The sequence below is a fragment of the Anastrepha obliqua genome, chromosome 1 (genome assembly GCF_027943255.1).
Source record: "Anastrepha obliqua isolate idAnaObli1 chromosome 1, idAnaObli1_1.0, whole genome shotgun sequence".
Lineage (NCBI taxonomy): Eukaryota > Metazoa > Arthropoda > Insecta > Diptera > Tephritidae > Anastrepha > Anastrepha obliqua.
In genome coordinates this window covers 103,232,964-103,256,217 of record NC_072892.1, presented here as the reverse complement: position 1 = coordinate 103,256,217, position 23,254 = coordinate 103,232,964, and the positions used below count along the sequence as shown (strand labels likewise).

Below are 23,254 nucleotides of genomic sequence, written 5' to 3'. Positions count from 1 at the left end.
AAATTTAAATCAAAACCAGTGTTGACGGAGTCACACAAATGAATGAGTGAATAAAATGATATTTTCAGAGTATCTTTCTAGCTAGCGAAACTTTGAAGGTGATTCTCTGATGACTTGCGCTGGTTTCAGTTATTGCAACAAGATACTCGTGTGCAAAATTTCCGGACGTGTGAACTCAGAAGAGTGCATAAATTTGTTCGACGAAGTCTTGTTGGAACAGCTGCCAGACACTATCATCATATTTAAGCCATACGTGAATTGCCACACGAAGTTTGCTTCAGGAAAAAAAAATTTAAGTATTAGAGTGACCATCAGGATCCCCTAGATTTAAATCCGGTCGAGAACATGTGGATTAATATTTATCCTCGAAAGAAGTTAAAGCTGTAAGACGTAAGTTTCAGATGGTAGAAGAGCAACGTAACGTTGTTATGGAAGAATGGTCTCGTTTTTAATGCCTTTAAGGGGTTACATCTAGTTAGAAGCCCTGAAAAATGAGGTTTTTAAAAAAAATTTCCTGAAAAAACTTCTGAATTAATTGTTTTAAGCCTTTGTACACATATTATGGTAACTTTGAATAATATTTAAAAAAATTTTATTTGCAAGAATAACAGTTTTTATAGCTGATGCAGCAGATTTCCAGGAACCCCTCCAAAAAAAGACGTTTTACGGTGACCACTATATCTCCGAAGTGGATTATCTGAAATGAAAAAACCTAACGGATTTGATTAAAGTATTGTATATTCTTGTAATTAATCGAAGGAATAAGCAAAAAAAAAAAAATTATTGACAAAATGGCGGTTCTCAAAAAAAAAAAATCTATTTTTTGGAATAGTTTTGGCCTTAAATTGTGTATAAACAAAAAAATGTTTATCGGTTTTAAAAAAGCTTCGATTAAGTACTAGAAAATATAGTTCAGAAGCCGGTGTAAAAATTTCAGACTAACCGGTTTAGCCGTTTCCGAGAAATCGTGGTCACCGACTTTCAAAACACAGTTTTGAGAAAAACAAGGTTAAAGTTTTAAAAGCTAATTTAAAGTGCTCTGACGCGTCGTTACATTTATGCGTATAACTTCAAAAATAATCTTCGGAATGACTTGAAATTTTCATAGTGTTTACTTAAATATATGTACATTACAAAAATGAAATAAAAAAAAATCGATTTTTTGAAAATTCTAACTAGATGTAACCCCTTAAACAGCAACTTATTTTAGTATACAATTTTTTTTTATTTTCCAGTTGTGCTCGATAAATGTTTTACGTTAAAAATCACATATGTTATGTCCTTCCTGACATTTTTGCGCTGCTACTCAAACGATTTCAAAGACCCGTATACCAGGACGCTTCTCTACCACTCTCCAGTTCGTTTAAAACCCGAGTAAGACTCTATTAAATGGAGCCCGACCGATAATTTCCTGCTATTAGAATAGAAATGGTGCAAAGTAAGTTTATTCGCTTTGCACTCCAATTGATAAAATTTGAAAATCAGTTGAAAGCAGACAAATAATCCAGTCTCTTATGTTTGTTTACGAAGTAAACAGTGGTTCCATTTACTGTACTGAGCTTCTCGTGCTGTTTAGTTTTAATATACGTAGGAAAGCTCTTCGTGTTCAAAATCAATTTTATCTCCAGGTGCTTTCTCATGCACATATAACCAGAGCCCTTTTGGGGTGTAATAAAATCTCAATAAATAAATATTGATTTTTCATCCTCAAGGTCTGCTTTTAAATCTTCTATTGACGCTCTGTACTGTTACTTTATATTGCCCTTCTTTGAGAGATGTACTGATGTAAATGTTAATCACATCCGCCCATTTATGTTTTTGGTACCTCTGATGGTACTGATGAAAATGTCAATAACATAAAAGGGGAGATATTATTAACATTTACATCAGTACTAAGTAAAACTTTTCACCTTTAGTCTGTAAGACATATCAGTCATGCCAAAGATTAAATCAATCGAATTAATAATGAATAGTATGACAACTTTTAAGTTTTATCTTTAGGAATAACCATTAAATTGTTTTGTACCTCTAGTCTGTAAGGTTCCGTAACCATAGATTTAAATTACATGAAATAAATTCCCATTTCAGATTTTCTATGTCAAACCGGATTTTTAAAGTTATAATAAATCTGGAGGTTGGAGCCACTTTAAATTTTATGTTTTTTTCCGGATAATTTTTTTTTATAATATATAAACGAATTTCGTATTTAATTTATTGATTTGCACTTAAATGAAGTGCTAATTAAATATTGCTGCAGAATATAGAAAAATCGATGTGTTCGTGGTCAAACGACAGTGACTCGCCAAAAAACTCTGGGAGGTTGGTTTTAATGCATCCACCATTTGGGCCGGACGTGGCACCAAGTGATGACCACCTTCTTCTCTCATTGTAAAACTTAGGTACTGAGTGATAAGAACTTGGTATCAAGTGAAGATTGTGAAAATCGCTTACTAGAGTTTTTCGCCAATAAGGACCAAGACTTCTATGAGAGAGGTATTATGAAGATACCTTTAACATGGCAACAAATTATACAACAAAACAGTGCATATTTGAGCCAAATCGGACAATCTGAAACATCTTAAATAAAAAAAACTATTTTTAATGAATTTAATGTGAGATTTCCTTGGATACATGCAAGTTCTTTTATGTGAGAAGCCCATAGAAAGGTACGTATGTATGTACATATATAGTATTATATGCAGCATTTTCGTATACATTTAATTCTGCTCGTGCTCTTTTATTTTGTTTTTACACATTTCCATTTATCACATTACATCGAAATTAACATATGTAGATTCAAAAGCTCTTCATGTGCCCATAAATATCTACACTTGTATGTAGTTCACTTATATTCGCATTTTTTATACTTTCTTAATTTAGTTACATTTTTCAATCTAAATATTTTTGCATTGAATTTATGGCAACACTTAAGCAATAATTGAGCGTTCTTAAATTCTTATCTTAGTTGATTAATTGCGCCCTGCATATAGGATAGAAAAATTATATTCTTTACAATAAGCTTTAGCATTAGCAAAAACTATTTAGTTTAATTCGATTTTTTGTTCAATTGATTTTGTTTAATTTAGTTTTCACTTCTTCTTAGTTTATGCACTTCTACACAAAAACATACATACATATATAATACATATATATACATATATATAGATATATAATATACATAACTTAAAGTAATCTACATTTGCATTAATTGAGCTTTTTTTATATAACTGCAGTTAGATTTGCAATACAATTACATAAATTTCTAAAAAATAATATTTTGTTCATTTTCGTGTTTTTATATAATTTTTGGCACAGTTCATTTTGACTGGAAGATCCCTCCATAAAGTGTTCTCTTCGTACTTTCCCCTTTTCACTTAATTCTCAGCATCACGCATCTCTGCATCCTCCTCCGCATGCTCTTCGAACTCATCCCTATCACCAGTTGGTGCTTTTACATCTGTTTCCTCTTCTATCTGCATCTCTTCGCCTCTCATATCCGACGCATTTTCATCCTTCACTTTCAACTGTTTTTCAGCTCGTGCTTTCACTGTCACCTTTTGTAACTCCTTTTCCTTACTACTACTGTCACTGCGTCGTCTTGTCGTCTCAGTTCTATCGGCATTCAATTTGGCGCTAAGCAGCGCATTCGATATTTTCGAAGCTGCCAATTTGCTTTCGAAATCCATGTCGCTAAAATGCAATGGGCTGTGACTGTTGGCAGCGCGCAACAGGCTTAATTGCAGTTCACGATGCTGTGGTGATTCCTCTAATTTGATTTCGAGTTTCTCTGTTTGCTCCAATGGTGCAGCCGGTTCGACAGTCAGCGGGATGGCGTGCTGTCGATGATGGCCATGCGAGTGCGAGTGGTGTACAACGCGGTGGTGATGGTGTTGATGATTGTGCGGATGCTGATGTGCACTTTCCGTCGCGTTTTTGTTGATGTTGTTGTTGCTCACTTTTCCGCCGGCCCCCGTTGTTGTAGGTGCTGTAACGCCATTGGCTGCGCCACCATTGACCAGCGCTGCACTATTGCTGTTGGTACCCGGCGTCGTTGCATTTTTCGTGGTTTTCTCCAAGAGCGCATTGAGTTGCTTCTTGATTTTAGTCGCTTGTTTTGCAGTTACTTTGGCGCCTAATTCGCCTGCGGCGGCTGTGCGACTCTTTTCAGCGCTACCACTGTTGCTAATATTGTGTTGATTATTGTTATTGTTGTTATGGTTTTGCGATTTTTTACCCAAAATTTCCGTTGGTGTTGTTGCAGCGGTGGCACTTGAACTCGTTGACGCGGTGCCGGTCTGCGTTTTGCCGTTTTCAGTTGAAGTTTTCGAATTATTTGTCGTCTTGTGTTCGGCGACCTCTGTATTGGAGACATTATCTTGCTTCTTCCATTTGGTGCGACGGTTCTGGAACCAGATTTTCACCTAAAAAGGAGTAAAAAGAATAAAATTAGAGGTTAAGATAAATAATTTTTAAATTTGTATGGTTCAGAAGAGGTCTATTGAACTGAGAAAGTCTAACTTTTAATTTAGTTTTTTAACGGTATAATGAAAACCCTTAAATACCGTTAAATACTGTAATTTGGCTACATTTTTTGTTTTTTTTGTTTGGTGTCGATTAGGCTAAAGGCTACACCAACCCCTGGCCAAGTATAACAGATTACAAGGCTTGGCTATCCGCTATGGCGAATAATAAAAGTGAGAGTAGCCATGTTCGACGGCCACGTCTCCAGGTACTTGGCCCTGTGATACTCGGCAGCAGAATTGTGTATGCTTATTTTACACGTATTCACACACTCGTCCAATCAGCCGTTCTTCAGTCATATTTCAGAATGTGTGTCTAATATCAGACCATTAACCGGCTCTCTGTTATTTTCAAGTAATCAGCTGATAGGCAGACATAACAGGGATCATTGCAGCGGTTTGTATATGACGGAGGTCGACAAAAACTGAGATTATACTGGTGATATACGCATTGAAAACATTAACGCAGCCAATGCTGATGTTATTTCATTACCCTGTGAACAACGACTCATCGGACGAGCGTAAGAATATGTGAGAGGGCAGAATTCTGCTGTAGAGTACCCGGTGACCTGGTATTCAAAGTTATACAACAATTTTGCTTCGGATGGCTAAACCTTGTAATGTGTCATCCTTGATACACACAATCCGCACACGATTCATAAGTTGAAACAAGCAATCGAAGTTGCCATTGCATTATGGGCTCCGTAAAAATTTACCGAAATCAATTTTTGAAATTGGTTATTATAATTAGTATGAGGGGATCGTGCACTGCGACCTGAAAGATCTACTGTGCCCCACCATGGATTCATAGTATTTCTCTGAGCCCAACTTCCTCAATAAATTTTAGTACAAGACGATAGAGTTCCTATCGTTACCAAGCCGTTTTTATATCTGTTTCGCGCTAACGGCGGAGTTAAGGATTATAACTAATAGGCTGAAGTGTGGATTTTAGTCGCCTCTTATGAGACGCATCCGTGGGCAAATTCTAATCTCCTAACCAACTGTGGGTAAAATACCCATTTGATCAGATATTCACAATACGCCAAGTCTTGAAAAAGACCCTGAAAGGAGAAACGACACACTTTATCCGCCTGAATTTATAATAGTATCCCTGCTCCACGCGCCAAACTAAGATCTGCATCTAGCCACAGGCTCACGCCTCATAAGAAGTTTAATTAAAATGAGATGTTTATTTTTAAAAGTCCTTCACGATGTCGGATTCGCGGTGTCAAATTCATAATCCCAAATACCCCTAACCGAAGTTTAATCAAAATTGGAATATTTAATTATTTTAAAAGTTTTAGATTGACCCCAAAAATCCAAAAATTCTTTATACGATGTTTTCTGAAAATCTATCAATGGCTTGATACTTTCGCCACTTTTGCGGGGCTTCTGGCCTATAGCGCATAGGTGAGGTTTATGGCGAAACTCCCAAAAATGTACTGAAACTTGCAAAAATGTACTTGAATTTATTGATTATGTCGGTCCGTATGGCTAAAAGTCAGCAATGAAGAGATGTTCTTTCCAAAAAAAAAAAAAAATAATTATTGGAAAATATTCACATGCCTTTTATTTATAATTGATTCAAGCGACATTTCGAACGCTAGTTGGACTACTAAAAAACTTACGAACGATATTCGTATTCACTTAGGACTAATAAGATTATATAATAATAATTATTTTCTGTTTTAGATATTTTCTGGTAACAGTCTTTTAAATAATATGAAACTAGGTTCTTCCGTTTCAATTTTCGTCGAGTGACTTTATTATATCAATGTTTTTTTAAGCTGCATGAGAACTATCGATATCGATAACTATGGTTTGGCAGCTGACAATAGCAAACTGTGTTGACATTTCTGTTCAAAAAGGTTTGAAAAGACATCATGAATCGTTTAATGCCAGAACAACACTTCCAAATTGTAGAAATTTTCTTTGAAAAGAAAAAAATCTTTTCGCGAAACTCATTGAGCAAAGTGTTGAAGAAGACACCGAAATATCGATTCGTTATCGTTCTCAACTTGCTGACCTTTTTCCTTCGATTTCGTGGAAAATTTGACGTAATGATCTTGGCTTCCCTGCCCATAAAATAAAGCTTGGGCAAGTATTGTAGCCAAATGACCATTGTTTGTGTCGCATTTTTGCTGATTGGGCTCGTTTCGATTTATTATTCAGATTTATTGGAAAAGTAGTAAAAAATTGGGCAAACAATAAAATAAATTAAGAAATTACCTGCCAGATTATAATAAACAAAATTTATTCCAACAATATTTCTGATTTGTATTACGCTTTTCAAGCTCTTAAAAAACATTCTATAGAATCCTCTGACAAAATTCGGGCAGAAGATTTCATCACATAAAATATATTAGAATAAATTATTTTTTTAATTTAAAAATGTCTATCCGATGAACTGGGATTTCATCTCCTTGTCTTTACACGTTCTCTGCTGTTGCTGTATCCCCTATTTCCATGCACAAAGTATTATATTTTACAAGCTCGTTAAACGTTTTTTCTACCAGAAACCAAATATTGCCTAATTAGTTAGTTTAGTAAATTGTAAAAATATTTTCCAAAATTTGCAAAATGAGTGAATGGATTTAAAATCATCGATTAAGCAAGTAACGAGCTATCAAAAACAAAAGTCAGCAAAAAGCAAAAAAAAAAAACAATAATAATGAGCAACTACACACGTTAATATGTATATTCATAATTCATAATTGTGCAAGATGTTATGTCTGAAATTGACGAGCGCTTCCTGTTGACATGCGAACTGAAAAACATTCGCAACTCGAGGAAAATTACGCAAAGTAAAATGAAATAAATAAAAATAAAATTTTGAAGGCAAATAAAAAAAAAAAACATAGCAGAAGTTAAAAAAAAAAATTCTATAAAGTTTAAAAAAAATATTTTGTATATTAAATGCAGGTTAGTGAATTCGCTACAACGATGGCGTGTGCTTACATTTACTAGATATAAGATAAAAAATATTCAACTATAGTGTACAGGGTCCGGCACTCGAAGTGTAACCAATTAAAAAGGCCATACATTTAGTTTGGAAAATTACTTTTATTCAATTTAAAGAAAAAAATGTTCGAAAATAACACAGGCCAGCAACCAAAAAACTTTTTCGATAATTTTAACTAATTACTTTGTAATTTGGTGTCCTGATTACGAAAAAAATTATTAAAAAGTTATATCACCCATCAATTTTTCACATTTTACAATTAAGTAAAAATAAAGTTTATGTACCAAAATGTATCGGATATATTTCACAGTCCTGCGAGGTACAGTTTCTAAAACGGCTATGGGTGTTTCTTGAATGTTTTTTTATGCTGAAAATGAATATGACCTTGAAAATGCTCCAGCACGTCAGGATTTTTGGCAATTTGAGGTTAAATAGTCAAAAAATGCAGATTTTGGCCATTTTTTAAATATTTTTTTGAGCAAATAGAATAACTTTCTTTATATTAACCGTAAAAATATTTTTAAAAAATGACCTTAAAGCTAAAGAATAGTACTTTGCGATGCCGTTACGGAAAATTAAAAAAAAAAAAACTTTACCTTGCTCAAAAAAAATTTTTAAAAATGACCAAAATCTGCATTTTTGGACTATTTAACCTCAAATTGCCAAAAATCCTGACGTGCTGGAGCATTTCCAAGGTCATATTCGCTTTCAGGAAAAAAAACCTTCAAGAAACACCCATAGCCGTTTTAGAAGCTATAAAAAAGCGAGATTTTGCAGGCCTGTGTAATACAAAATTAAGAATCAATTTACTTTTGCTCGATATGACCACCTTTTGCCTTGCCTATGGCCTTGAGACGGTCCAGAAACGAATCCTATGCTGCCCGAATGTGACTTGCAGGTATTTTGGTCCACTCGCTGGCAATGACTTTTATCCAATCGATTAGTCAAACCCAGTAGCCACTGAACATGGAATGCACTGAATGGTAATCATCAAGCGCAAATTCACTTGATTACAAGAGGAGCCAGCATTTCTGTTAGTACCCCGAAGGTGCTGTGAAGTTAAAGTACCAAACTCATAGTCAAGCTTTTTTTCTGAAATCTCCACCCTCGGCATATAATGAACAACCTTCGAATCGCCTAAATTTCCTGTAAAAAAGTTAATTCTTATAAAAATTATAAACCAGGATTTCTTGAGAAACTTGTTTTTTCCAATACAATCCCGTTAATTATACTGTTCAACGACATTTTCAGACAGACAGAAAAGCGACGATGTAATTATGAAAGTATGGTACTATACATCACGAATAAACCATTTGTTTTAGAACAAAATGATAGTCCAGCACGTCTGAATTTTTTTCCAGTCAGTTAAAGTTTTCAAATTTTGGTTAAATAAATTTTAATACTACGGTTTTATAAAACATATTAACTCCATGGCTTTCCCTTTTACGGGACCCGCTTTTTCAAGAAAGGTCAAAAATAGCCTTTTAAATATGACATTTGTGGACTAAAATAATCTACGAAAATTTTTGTTAGAAAATTTCATTGGGGGTGACCGAAGACATAAATATATGCGTTTACGCGTGATTCACATTAATACAAGTACTCGTCGACCAATAAGGAATGCTACAGGGTTGCCAATATTCGACGCACCCATATGTCAACCCTGTATCTTTTGACAGAGACGTCAGATCGCTTAACAACATACCGCGTTGGAAGCGTCAGTCCAAGCAAATTTTTATCATGGAACAGTATACGCCACGTGAGCACTCCTAAATTGTTGAAATTTACATTCAACAAAAGAAGTCAATCGTGAAAACTGAACGCGCTTATAAAAAATTAAATAATGTGAAAAGTGCGCCTTCTAAGAACACCATTAAACGTTTGTACGAAAGGTTTTCGACTGGTGATGCTCTTTCTAATCCAAAGAGGCCAAACCAAAACCGACCAAGGCGTCGCCAAGGACATCCCAAAATCGCCATTCTCAGCAGTTGGGCATTGCTCGGACCACTTTACAACGAATTATCCGCATTGATTTGCATTTATTCCCGTATAAGATTCACTTGACGCAAAGATTGTTGCCTGCGGACAAGCCTCGTCGATTGTAATATTTTTTTTTAATGAAGTTAGTTTTATTTAAATGTAAATAATAAAACAAAAAAAGTAGAATTTTTATTTGAAATGATCACCATTTGCGTTTACACAAGCCTGTAAACGATTCGGCCATTCAGCGTTTGCAGCACGCACAGTTTCCATGGATACCGACGTCGCTGCTCGAACCAAAAATTGTTTGAGACTCTCCAAATTTCTGTGAGATCTTTGATCGGCCATGTTCTCCAATTCTGACCACAAACTGTAGTCCAATGGATTCAGATATGGACTTAGAGACGGCCAATCTTCTGCGGCTCTGAATCCAGGAATATTGTACTTTACCCACTGCTGAGTGGTTTTTGCCTTATGGGCTGGAGCAGAATTTTGCTTGAAGATCCAACGCTCTCCATTAAAGAGAGTACTACTCAATTGCACCCACACGCCATTTAAGACATCCTCCTGGTTCACGTTTGTTCCGGTCTTAACCCCTATTTCGCAGAAATGAAGAGATGTAACGCCTTTACAAGACACTCACCATCAAACCCTAACGGGGCTGGATGGCGGCAACGCTGAACCCTTGGAACAATATTTTTTGTGTCTTTAGAAGTTTTAGCATAGGTCTTGTCGTTGTGCTTATTAAAAGCTTCTTCAACAGTGAACATTTTCTCCACCACGTGCCATCAAAGAAGCTTGCGAGTATACTTTTCTTCAAGCGCGTGGTCAAAAGATGATCAGCTGAACTGGTGAAGGCTTGCATGTGGAGACGATCTCTAATTAGTCTTGACATGGATCTGGTGGATACATTCATTTCCGTGGACATGATTTTTTGCTTTCTAAGACGATTTCTGCGAATTCTTCGTCGAACGGCTTTTATGGCTGCACTGGTTCGACTCACGCAAGGACGACCACTTCTTTCGTGCGGTAAACAAACATTCTCGAGATATGAAGTTTTTGCTGCAATTTACCACACTTTTGTAATGCAATCACTGCAATGCGATTGACCTTAGCTCTCCACTTCATTGTTAACAAGCGAAATTTGCCACGAAACTGAGCATAATCTATGAGTAGATAATGCATACGAGTTAAAACAAAAATGAACAGAACTTTTTTCTGCGAAATTGTTCTCGCCGTATGCGTTATAAAATTTGTCACAGAATTTATGGCAAGACTAAATACATACATATATGTAAGTTTTGAAAAATATTAAAGTAGCGTTCCAAGTTAGAATTGTTTGTTATCATTGAAATATTCCAAAAAAGAAACAAAATTGTTTAACCCAGCGCTACTTAACCATTTCGTCATCACCTTCTGGTTGTTTAGTTTTTGATCAGTCAATGGTGCTGTTCGTTTAAAATGTGTTTATTTGTGTAGCATAATTTAGGTTAAAAGGGAGTCCGAAATCCATCTCAACTTCACACTTACTTAGAATATTGTAACGGTACATAGTTACGCATTATACTTACAGGCACACATACCCTGTAGAGAAAATTTTATTTCCCGAATAGTGATTTTTTAGTGAATTCGAGACTAGTTTGCAGCAGCACCTCTTATTTCCATAATAATAGTTGGAAAAGTTAGCCACAACGAAGATGAAACCTTCGCCAATAGACTGAGGTGCATTGACTTCTCCAGTGACTGAAACAAAACCTGTAATACTAAATTAATTAAATATGAAATTTATTAGGATACGATTGGTAATAGGTAAGAGGCCGAGGCAAATAGCTGCCAAAAATTAAGATCGGTGAGCAGAGCTCAGGGTTATACTTCGTTCTTCCGGTAAATTGTGAAAGCAGCATATCGAAAGGGAAAATAATAATTTGAGCCACGAGTGATGAGAATAATGAAGTATCCAGAATGATTGAATAAGAGATTGCGCCTCCCGAATTCGTTGTGACGTCAGGCTCCAAGAATATAAAAAATGAAGGCGCGTACACTTCTGTTAGGTGTTTGGCCGAGCTCCTCCTCCTATTTGTGGTGTGCGTCTTGATGTTGTTCCACAAATGGAGGGACCTACAGTTTCAAGCCGACTCCGAACGGCAGATATTTTTATGAGGAGCTTTTTCATGGCAGAAATACACTCGGAGGTTTGCCATTGCCTGCCGAGGGGCGACTGCTATTAGAAAAATGTTTTTATTAATTTTACTTTCATCGAGATTCGAACCAACGACCTCTCAGTGAATTCCGAATGGTGATCACGCACCAACCCATTCAGCTACGGGATGGTTAGATCTAATTTTCTTCTAATGCTCCGATTTCTAGAACTTTGAGATGCTTTCAAATCATATTGGCCTCGATTTTTCTTCCACAAAGTATTATTTTAAAATGTTATCAAATGAATTGTTTAAGTAGATTTTAAGTATTTTCTAATATTCTTTCTTTTTAAACTAAAAGAAATGTTGCATTTTCTTTCCTTCAAGTTTAATTTATTAAATTATTTAGCATTAATCTCTTTTTATAGTCTGCAAGAAATACTGCATTTTTAGATTATTAAATAAATAAATACATATTTGGAATCACAATGTTGGAACCCTTTTGCTCAAACTGTTCGGTCGAGAATACTGGGTTTGAATTTGCGGAAGCAGTTTTCTTTGGCTTTAGAGTTAGAAATCTTAGAATGCTAGTGTTAAACTTGTCATTAAGGCACATCCGGATATACGAGTATAGTTGCAGTTCCAGTTATTTTGAGGCTGTTATTGCTTTTATGGATATATGAAGAGCGAACCATCCAGAAGTTGAATAAGCTTTCACTGATTCTGTAATTGAGAGATAAGCCAAACGTTGTCACTCAAATATCCTTGAGTCTCGGTTGAAGAGCATTCTGCACCTCACAGGCCAGTTTGCCTCAATTATAATGAGAAAAACGAAATAACTGTTGGGATTTTTCGAACTCAGTATACAGTTTAACTCGTTGACCCTCACAACTTTGAAATATTGAAACCGCCCTGTTTTATCTCGCTCCTATTTAACAAAATGAAATAGTTCTGAATGGGTCACTTGTCTCATCACAGATCAGGATTTCCATACACGATAAATGCATGGAGTTCACACACATGTACGTGTGTATGTAGATATGTAAGTCTGCGTACATGTTTTTCATTTTAGCATTTCTTCACATTCTTCTCTATTTTGACTTGGTTTTGAGGGTGTAAAAAGAAAATTAGCATTTAATGTTCTTCGGCGCGTTAATGTTTATTAATAACTCATCATCATTTTTATTTCATGCCACAGCAATTTGTGTACTACATGGATACATAGATACATGCATAGCTCTTGCTTTTGGTTGTGGTGCCAAAGAAATGCCAAATAATGAAATCTTCTGGCTCATCAAAAGCTCTTAGCCAGACATTGATTGCGCTTTCGAAGTATTTTTTTTTATTTAACGTGTGTTTCTGGCCAATTACAACCACATATATACATACATACAGACAAACTTAGCCAAATGACCGAACGATTGATGAATCGTTCGATGGCTTGTGCGATTGATGAAGATGGATTATGAGCATGTTTCTCGTGCGCATATCTTTAGTGGGCCAAAGCATTGATTGCCTAATATTTCCGCAAAAGAAAAACATTATGTAGGTGTATAATGTTCTGTGAATGTGTAAAGCTTTTTTAAATTCCATTTAACAATGTTTAGAAAATAAATATAATTAAGAAAAATAATGAGCAATTTTCTAATTTCCTGCTAGAAGGTGTGGAATTCTAATATACATACATTCAAAAAATACATATGTACATATGTGCACATATCCATACACCCGTCGAAAAACAGTCGACACACCGCTGATGTTTCTAAATTTTCACATTTCATTATTTTGATTTAATTTTAACTAATTTTTACAAACTAAACTGAACTTTACTTTGCAAAATCGATATAAGTCAAAGCTCCAAATTTTGAACGAAATTAAGAAAAAATTATCAAATTTTTATCAAAATTTGTAACTTTTTAAACAAAAAGAAATTGCGTATGCCCATTAAATTTTAATATAATAAAGTGGAAACTTGAAGCGCATCAAAAATCGCGCCGATTTTTAACATTTTTTTATTCATGGTATTGTGCATCTTATAGAGAAAAAGAAAGAAAAAATGGCTCAAAACCAACGCGATTTTAAGCACGAATTTCAAACCTGCAATAAATCTAAAACTAAGGCACATTAAACTTTCGTTTTATTGTACTAAAATTATAAGAGCTATAAAACTGCATACTCAAAAGTTTTTTAAAAAGTTGAAAATTTTTATGCAAATTTCATGATTTTTTCTGAATTTCCCACAAAGCTTCGCGCCTTAACTTAAAAATATTGTAAATTAGTTAAAAGTCAAGACCCAGCTTCAGTGATCTGTGCAGTCAGGGCGTTATTGTTCCAAAACTTAACTATTTTTGGCCTTTATCTATTTGAATACTCTCCAAAATCGATATTAAATAAATTAAATGATGCAATACGCGGTTTAACTGCGCCTACTGTACTACATCTATAAATAACTTGACAAACGAAACCAATTTTACCCCAATAATTTTAAGCCGAGCGCTCATTATTGTAAACAATACAAATCAATTATTGTAATTGATCAATTTCCTTTATCTAAGCTATTAATAAACATAAATAGATCAAAAAGACTCAAATTAATAGATCTAAAATACTAAAAAAGATTTAGATTGCATTTAGGTTAAATGAAGCGGATCGCTGGAGAGAAAAAACGTATGCTCATGCCAGTCTATTATTGCGACAAACTCAGTTAACTTCGGTGAGAACTGACTACATCGTTCCGACGGTAACATTCAATAGGAATTTTGCCACTCACTTCCCATCTAAGGAAGAATGGAATATAGGGTTTCTCACTAAACAACTTCGACACTACAATCTATACAGATGACAGTAAAATGGATTGTGGTGTTGGAGCTGGTATATATTCTCATAGACTTAAAATTGAGAAATGTGTGCGTCTCCCTAATACCAGCAGTGTCTTCCAGGCGGAAGTACTGACAATTGGGGAAGCCTTTAGGCTACTAATCGCAGACTTCTCTTTTAGGGCAATATCGCTATTCTTTCGGATAGCCAAGCCTCTAAAGTGGTGGAACACAGTAGGAATAGCTTTACCACCTAGAGTGAAAACCATAAAGTTACCTTAATCTGGGTCCCGGGACATCGGAACATTGAAGGTGACGAAAAAGCAGATGAACTGGCAAGAGGGGGATCTGCCATGAATAAAGCTCTAGCAGAATCGATATTAACACCATTAGGTGCAGTTAAGAATACAATTTCCCGAAAATACCTTCGAATCGCGGATTGTAGATGGGGAGACCAGACGAAATGCAAAATTAGCAGAACGTTATAGCCCACCTATAACCTCAAGCAATCGTCGATATTGATAAACATGAAACGACGGGATGCCTGGAGACTAACGGTAGTCGTAACTGGCTTTTGGTCTATCGATATCAATACATACTGTCACAGTTGTAAACAACCAGAGAAAAAGGAAACAATCTTCCATTTCCTCTGTGAATGCCCTGCTCTGTGGAAAGACAGAATGTTAACCCTGGGCTAACCACTGTTCGAGAGTCTCGAACAACTGTCTGGCTTAGACGTCAAGTTAATAGGTTAATAGGGTTCTTAAACTTCACAGACCGGATATAGTCATTCTGTAAATAACCGCTAAGCAAGATTAGACAAACCAACATTTAATAGATAAAATTGCTATAAATGACTAAATATATTGCGATAGATCCATGAACTTATGTGAACTTCCAATTCAATATGTCAATTCATTTTTCGTTTACAAGCCATTTACCTAGTATCGACGTGCCACAGAATTTTCTACACAGGAAAAAATCAAGTATTGTGCAGTGATTGAATGTTTATTTTGGAAGGTCTGAAAGCAAAGCGAATTTAAGAACGAATGTTGAAAGTGTATAAGGTATCTTCGTCAGCAATTAGTACAGTACAAAGATGGGTTGCTGAATGTAAATGTGGTCGTACAAACCTTGAAGACGATCCACACCAAAGGCTTTCAAAAACAGCTACAGCACCAGATATTGTATATAGAAAAAATACATGATATCGTATTGGAAAACCATCGAGTGACTGAAAAAGATTTTGTAGAAACCCTAGGCATCTCATTGGGCAGTGTAAGCAATATTTTGACTGAATTCGTGTAGAGAAATCGGCCAAGAAGGTGTTAGCATCAGTTTTTTGGGTTGCGAAGGGATATTTTGTGGATTACTTACAACCTGATAAAATAATAAATGCTCAATATTATTGTAATCTCTTAAACTACCTGGAGAAAAAGATTCGTGAAAAAAGTCCCAGTTTGCAAAAAAAAAAAAAATTGTTTGTCATCAGAACAATTCAGCGTGTCACAAGAGCTTTTTGACAATGGTAAAAATTCATGAATTAAAGTTCAAAATTTTGGAGTATCCGCCGTATTCAGCGCCGTGAAAAGCGCTTTTCATGAAGTGATAACAGCGGTGGAAGTGTATTTTGCACTCCTTCCAGATTGTTACTTCAGAGATAGAATTCATAAATTGGAATCTTGTTGGAACAAGTGATTGATGTTCAAGGAGGCTATACTGATATAATCACAAGCGATTGCGTGGATTGTTTTTTTTTTTAGACGGGTTGATGTACATCCATACATACTTACGAAGTCAAACAAATATGTTCCTTCTGAACAACTAAATCGTATACAAACTCGTACAGACCCGATTGAGTTCATTGTGTTATTATAGTTAGAAGCTGAGAGCCAATTGCTCATTTCATTTGGTCGCACAGCCAGTCAAAGGTATTATATTTAGACAAGTGCCGCAAGCACAGGCGAAGCTAAATGGAAAGCTAATTGGGTTCATATTCAGCCTTCTAGCCGACTGCTGTACTACACCCTCGCATGTATGTATGCGTGTGTGCAGCTCATTCTAATAGCATGACCATTTGTTCTACAAGTACTTTCGTTGTTGTTTACATTTATGAAAATTCACAAATTGTTTTCAATTATCAATAAAAATGTTTAATGTGCGTCATCGTAAATACTTCACTTTGTGCGCTAGTTGTTGCGCTTTCTGTGAGGTCCATTAGTTTGCTACTAGACGCTTGTTTGTGTGTAGGTGGGTGTGGTTATGTGTGTGTGCTGAGCACCCCACCAAAGCAATTGAGTTAATTGCATGTGGCATGCAACACATATTCTTTGAAATTTATGATAAACAAATCACAATAGCGAAGTGTTAATTAAATTATGAGTATTGAAGTTTAGGCGCATATGTAAATTGTTTTCATTTATTGGCTTCATCGGCTGCTTTTATTACAAGTTCTGTAATTTACTTTCGAGTGAATTTCATAGAAATTTTCTGGCAATGCCATTGGAATTCATTTGGAAGGAAATTACAGAACCTGTTCGAATACTCGTATTTTTGTTAATTTATCATATTTTATATTCTAATCAAATCAGTATAAATCAAAGTTGGAAATTTTTTTAGAAATTAAAAAAAAAAATCGAAAAATTCAGAAAAATTTCGAAAATGTCAATGCAGTTTAAAGTAGTTGCTAAGAGGGCTGCTATTTATATTTCTGATTTTGTTCCCAGGCGCCAACTGACTTTTCCATTGGAAAGTTTGAGAAATTTTAACCACAAACGCGCTCAGCGCGTTTTGATGTGCGAGCCATATTAGCGTTGCTTAGAGTGGCTTTAAAAATTCAAGTCCGGGGGAAGAAATGTTATTAAACCGTGAACATTTTTGTGCGATTATTTTCACAATTTTTGATGAGCAAGCACTATTCTTTAGCACAATACATTTTCTCGTGGTCGCTGACCGCTATTCGCTCACCGACAAATTCTGCGAAGGTCGTCGAAAATCAGGTTTTGTGCCAGAAGAAATCGATGCTAAGCGCAAAATTATTGAGCAAGATCATAATCTTATATAACTTGAGATTGAGATATCCTTAGGCATTCGTATGACCGCTTTTGGTAAAAGAGGTGTACCTTGTTTGGATCCCATACAATTTAAAACGCGCACTGGAAACGCGACTGGGCAAAGTGCTTCGAAAATTTGTTCAAACCAAAGATGTGTTAAAGAATATTTTGAAAAACAATAATGTAGTTTTTTAACTACAAATGCTAATTTTTCCATTTATAAGCCAGAAATGTAGATAGCAATAGTCCGGGGGTTAATATTTTAGGAGTTATGAGGCTTTTTGCTGAGAATTTTTTCCATAGAACGTACTCTGGAGGAAGAGCGCGATGCTGTCAGCCGAAAACCTTATAACTTTTGAATTTCTTCGGAATTAAAAGAAACACCCTTGGTTATAGCTTATATTACATTGGCTGCTAGAGAGTGAACTTTAAAATAAAACTATTAAATACTTAATACATTTAAACTTCTGGGATGGCATGCTAGTACACCTAGGTTAGACTACCGAGGCCGCGGTATTAAGTAGTTTAAATTTTTGCACGGAGTTTTCAAACGACCCTCGCAAAAGCATAAATGTTTTTGGTAATCAAAAATTAATTAGGGATTAATAACTAAAATTTGAGACAAGAAAGCTTCAAATCCACTTTAGAGCCATGCTTAGGGAATATATTGCCCAGAATTGCCAGTAGAATGCTTTAGTCGCCGAAACAAAATATAACGAAAATTTGACTCGCCCTAATATGCATACACACAACCGCATACTACAAATTGAGCAGCGCTGAGTCGAACTGTAATTTTAAATACCAATAAATCATACATAATTATTACCCAGCTCCAGCGCCACACAAAATAGGGATTTATTTTTAGGCTCATTAAAAATTTACAACCTTTAGTCGGCATAGCGTGAGTTTGGAAGAACAAGAGCTGGTGTGTGTGTGTGCATACGCTTTGCGTAGGTGGCGGGTTAATGTTTTCTATTTTTTCTTGTTGTTGCTACTGCAGCTAATATCTCATGCTTTGCGGTTGAATGTAAACTTAAATGCTTAAATACTCAAATATAGATTTTTAAATACATTTTTAGTACATCATAAACATCAAAAATGCATAATTCATAGGCCATTTCTATTTTTGTAGCAATAAGGTGCAAGGGTTTGATGTATTTGGTCGCAGAATTTTGAATGCTAATGCATGTATGCGTGTGTGTGTGCACAAAAAGAGTTAATAAGTTAATAAACACAAATCTGGAATTTTTGAAATTGTTTTGTTGGTGTTATTAAGGTAAAATATTCATGAATATATTCACGATTTCATACCACTACCGAGTCTACGACCCAAAGGGCGTTTGGGTGAAATGAAGTGAAATGCGAGGCATCCATTGGTAATCCCCTGAAGCATATGCCTCTTTCCTAATGTGAATATCCCGGAGACTATGATGAATGAATAGTCGGGGCACCAATGCTCATAAATAAGTATTTGTGCAGTTGGTATTTTGTAAGTATTTTGGGAGGAATTTTAAAATATCTATATATAATGCAGTTCAGAAAAGATGTCAAAGCTCGAAGATAAAAACTGAAATTCTAGAGTTGGATGAAAATAATTTTAATAAATCACAGTGCTTTCAAAAACTTATGAAGTACATAAAAACTTACTTGCTGTACATGAATCCACTAAAAAAAATTCTTGGTGTGGAAAAAAATTCAAATAATTTTTTTTTGGATTTTCAAGAATTCGTAATTTTTGATTATCTCTAGATATTCTCGTAGATTTTCGGCTACCTTCCGTAAGAAATTTATTAAATGGTGCAATGTACAAGTTATTGATTTGCTTTTATTTTTAAATCACATCCTATTTTCATAGTTATTTCGTTTTTAAAAAGGGGTTTGCAACTCAATTTCGCTGCTTCTCGCTACGAAATGGATCATTTTACATCGCTTGAACCACACAGGGAAATATTGAAAATCTACATACTTTCAAAATGCATTCAATGTTGCTGAAACTATACGAATTTTAAAAGCAAATAGTAGTAAAAGTTTGAAAAAATTCTTGCGGTGCACTCTACGGAAAACATTACTACCATTGCCAACAGTCTGCTCATGTACTCAAGAATATCTCAATATTAGCCACGATAGCCTGAGGAAAATTCTGCATTAAGACGTCAGTTTATTCGCTTAAGAGACTGAATAGACTTACAAATTTAAGACGAAATATCATTCGCTTCAATATCGCTTTTCTGTATGGGCTTTGTAGTGGCTGAAAAATGGCGGCATTTTGGCTTAAAAATCATCTTTTGAGGTGAGATAAATCTCAAAGGGAAGATTAACAAGCAAAATTGGCATATTTGTGATTCGGAGTGCAACTGATTGTGTGATTGATTTCTTAGAAAAAGGACGTGATAGTAAATTTGTTTTGAAGCAAATTGAAGAATTGAATGTACCATAGACCAGCTCCGATTTCAGCGAAATGGCGCTACGTACCACTTAAGTTGTGCGAAAATCGTTTTGCGCCCATTATGTTCGAGGATTGTAATTGATTTTGGTAACTGATTGCATTATCAGTAACATTTATATTGATTACAGAAAGTACGTACTAGCACTAGGCACCCTTGCTAAAGGATATAAATCGTTCGGGACATAATAAGTATTTGTAATTCGAACTTCTGACACAGTGTGACTAAAAAACCTTATTTCAAAACCATCACCTGACAACTATAACTCATCACAGTATATTACATGAACAAGAACTGAGAAATTTTATGAAAACGCAGAGAGAAATATAAGGGGCACTAAAACAACCGATACTAAAAAAAAGACAGTGTGAAATATTTGAAGATAAATGATAAGCTATTTTTTTAGTAAAATTTTACTGTAATTACCGATTACTGGAAATTTTTTAGTAATCAGTAAAAATTTATTTCTACAGCAATTTTACTGATAATAAAATATGCCTATTTATTAAAGAAAAAGTTCCAAAAAATTTATCACCATCTTCACGCAAAAAAATTATCATAAAGCAATTGAACAATAAGCAAATTGTTAATAATGAGTTGATAAATTTTTGAAAATTATATTATTAAACTGCCATACATTATTTTTTCTAGAATTTTTACTCACAAAATTTTTTCCTACGGTCAATAGTTTGCGAGACAAAACATCTCGAAAAAAATTCTCAACGCTTTTACTTATAAATATCTTTCAAAATATATAAGGTTGTCAAAAAAGTCTTGCGGTATTTTTATTGAATTTTCAATTGTTCATAAAATTGGTTATAATAATGCGATTTAAGTCAAATATGCGCCGTTTTGTTCGATGACGAGTTCCCAACGAGATGCCAACTTCATAATGCCCCTCTTATAGAAGCTCGCTTCCCTATTGTCAAAAAACTCGGAGAGCCAATTTTTACAGGACTCTCTTGTGGACAACTTCCGACTACCAAGCTCGTTCGCCATGAACAGAAATAGGTGGTAATCACTTGGTGCGAGATCCGGACTATACGGTGGATGCAAAAGAACCTCCCATCCGAGCTCCCGGAGCTTCTGGCGCGTCACCAAAGATGTGTGTGGCCTGGCGTTGTCCTGATGGAAGACAATTCGGCCTCTGTTGATCAAAGACGGCCTCTTCTGCATGAGTGCTGCATTCAAGCGGTCCAGTTGTTGGCAGTACAGGTCCGAATTGAGCGTTTGGCCATGGGGGAGCAGCTCATAGTGGATGATTCCCTGCCAATCCCACCAAACACACAGAAGAACCTTCCTGGCCGTCAATCCAGGCTTGGCCACCGTCTGGGCAGCTTCACCGCTTTTCGACCACGATCGTTTGCGCTTCACGTTGTCGTAAGTGACACACTTTTCATCGCCAGTCACCATCGGGTCGATTTTGTTGCGATTCAGAAGCGATTCGCATGCATCCATACGGGCAAAAATGTTTTTTTGCGTCAAGTCGTGTGGCACCCATACATCGAGCTTCTTTTTGAATCCAAGCTTCTTCAAATGGTTTATAACGGTTTGATGACTCATGCCCAGCTCTTGGGCGATGCTACGGAAGACTTATATAAACTTTTGCGAAAATGTTTGATACATTTAAAAAATTACAATGTACAAGGCGGCGCAAAATTAATCATCCTATCAGAAGATTTATAATTTTTGCGAATGGCTTCGTACGCCAATCATATTTGACACTTGTGAACTACGAAGCCACAGTATACTATACAATGCTGCAGACAAGCAATGGAGCGCGTAGATATCAAAATAAAATGTTTTTTGTAGAAAAGTTATTCAAAATATACTTATAAGTGGTTACTATTGGCTTACGCGTTGTAGACTGACTTAAAACAGAGCTTGCTTGAGGATAAAGGTATGCCTAAAAATTCGGCAGAATTGACTGATTCAAGATCAGTTCCCTTCCTGGCTAGTTCATTTGCGATGCAATTTCCAGGGATGTCTACGTCTCTAGGAACCCATACGATATTCTCTAGCTCATTTAGAATAGCTATGCTTTTGACTGCTACTTTCGATGAAATATTTTGGCACTGTAGTGATGGGCTGTGCTGCAACATGACAGTCCTTGACCCACAACGCAGCCTCTTTTATAGCTATGTATTAGCTCAGCTAAGACCTATAGAAGTGAGGTAGCCGTAGACTTGTTCAGCTGTAGCACTTCTGAGTTGATGCCACTGGCGATCTTATTAGTTATACATATATATATTTTATTGGTGTGTTCACCCGTTTTGGGTGTTTGGTCGAGCTCCTCCTCCTATTTGTGGTGTGCGCCCTGATGTTGTTCCACAAATGGAGGGTCAGTTTCAAGCTGACTCCGAACGGCAGATATTTTTATGAGGAGCTTTTTCATGACAAAAATACACTCGAAGGTTTGCCATTGCCTGCCGAGGGGCGACCGCTATTAGAAAAATGTTTTTCTTAATTTTGGTGCTTCACCGAGATTCGAACCAACGTTCTCTCTGTGAATTCCGAATGGTAGTCACGCTCCAACCCATTCGGCTACGGCAGACGAAGAAGTTAGAGTATAGAAATAAGGTACAAGAAATTCTGACAATACTGGTATGCGAAATACAAAAGCAGTGTAAAGGTTTAGTTTTACATCCGTAAATAGAAATTCAATTTATTAGACTTCATTAGGATGACCTTTGTTTGCTCGACTCTTCGTTTTTGTGCCCCAAAAGGCATCTTCAACCTCAAGAGGAATCTCAATATACGTACAAGAATATGAGATTTATCCTTATTCGCCAAAACTGTTTTAATAAGCCTTCTTTTCGGAATGAGATGCCACTCATCAGAGTTTCCTTTGATATAAAAATGTCTCGAATTCTTACAATTCTTGTGCGTTTCCTGTTTGAATACTAGATGCGTCTTCTCAGTAATAACTTAATTTCGTCAAAAGGGGAGCAGCAAGCAGAGTATTGCTCTCACTCGTATCTTTCACAAATTGCACTGTATTAGACCTCAACGGCATAAATACCCTTGCGGGAACAGAAAATTAATCAAATTTACTGATTTATGGTAGCCACTAAACGGGAAAATAACAAACAAAGCAATTAAAAATGAGATTTCGTTTAAAAAGAAATGCTAATCAAATTAACAAAGCTACAGTAAGAACAGGAGGCACAGAGGTAGCCCTACAATTTGCATCTACATATTTATTCTTTGAGGGGGAACTTGCCTCTAAAATATTGGTGTCAGTGAACATTAATTGCACTTGGCTGCCGCTGCCGAAATGCGACGCCCACTCGCAGAGGGAAAATAAAATATGTTGAAGGCAAACGGGAAACGAGTATGCA

At 35.7% G+C, this 23,254-nt stretch overlaps 1 protein-coding gene across 1 annotated transcript in view; it reads right to left on the bottom strand.

Annotated features, from left to right (window-relative positions):
* Positions 1 to 3,207: 3,207 nt before the first annotated feature.
* LOC129253444 (von Willebrand factor A domain-containing protein DDB_G0286969) overlaps positions 3,208 to 23,254 on the bottom strand; it is a 103,465-nt gene continuing 83,418 nt past the window's right edge. The window contains exon 3 of the mRNA XM_054891815.1: positions 3,208 to 4,421. Coding sequence (XP_054747790.1) covers positions 3,375 to 4,421 — 1,047 coding nt within the window. The 3' untranslated portion in view covers positions 3,208 to 3,374. The remainder of the gene's footprint in view (positions 4,422 to 23,254) is intronic.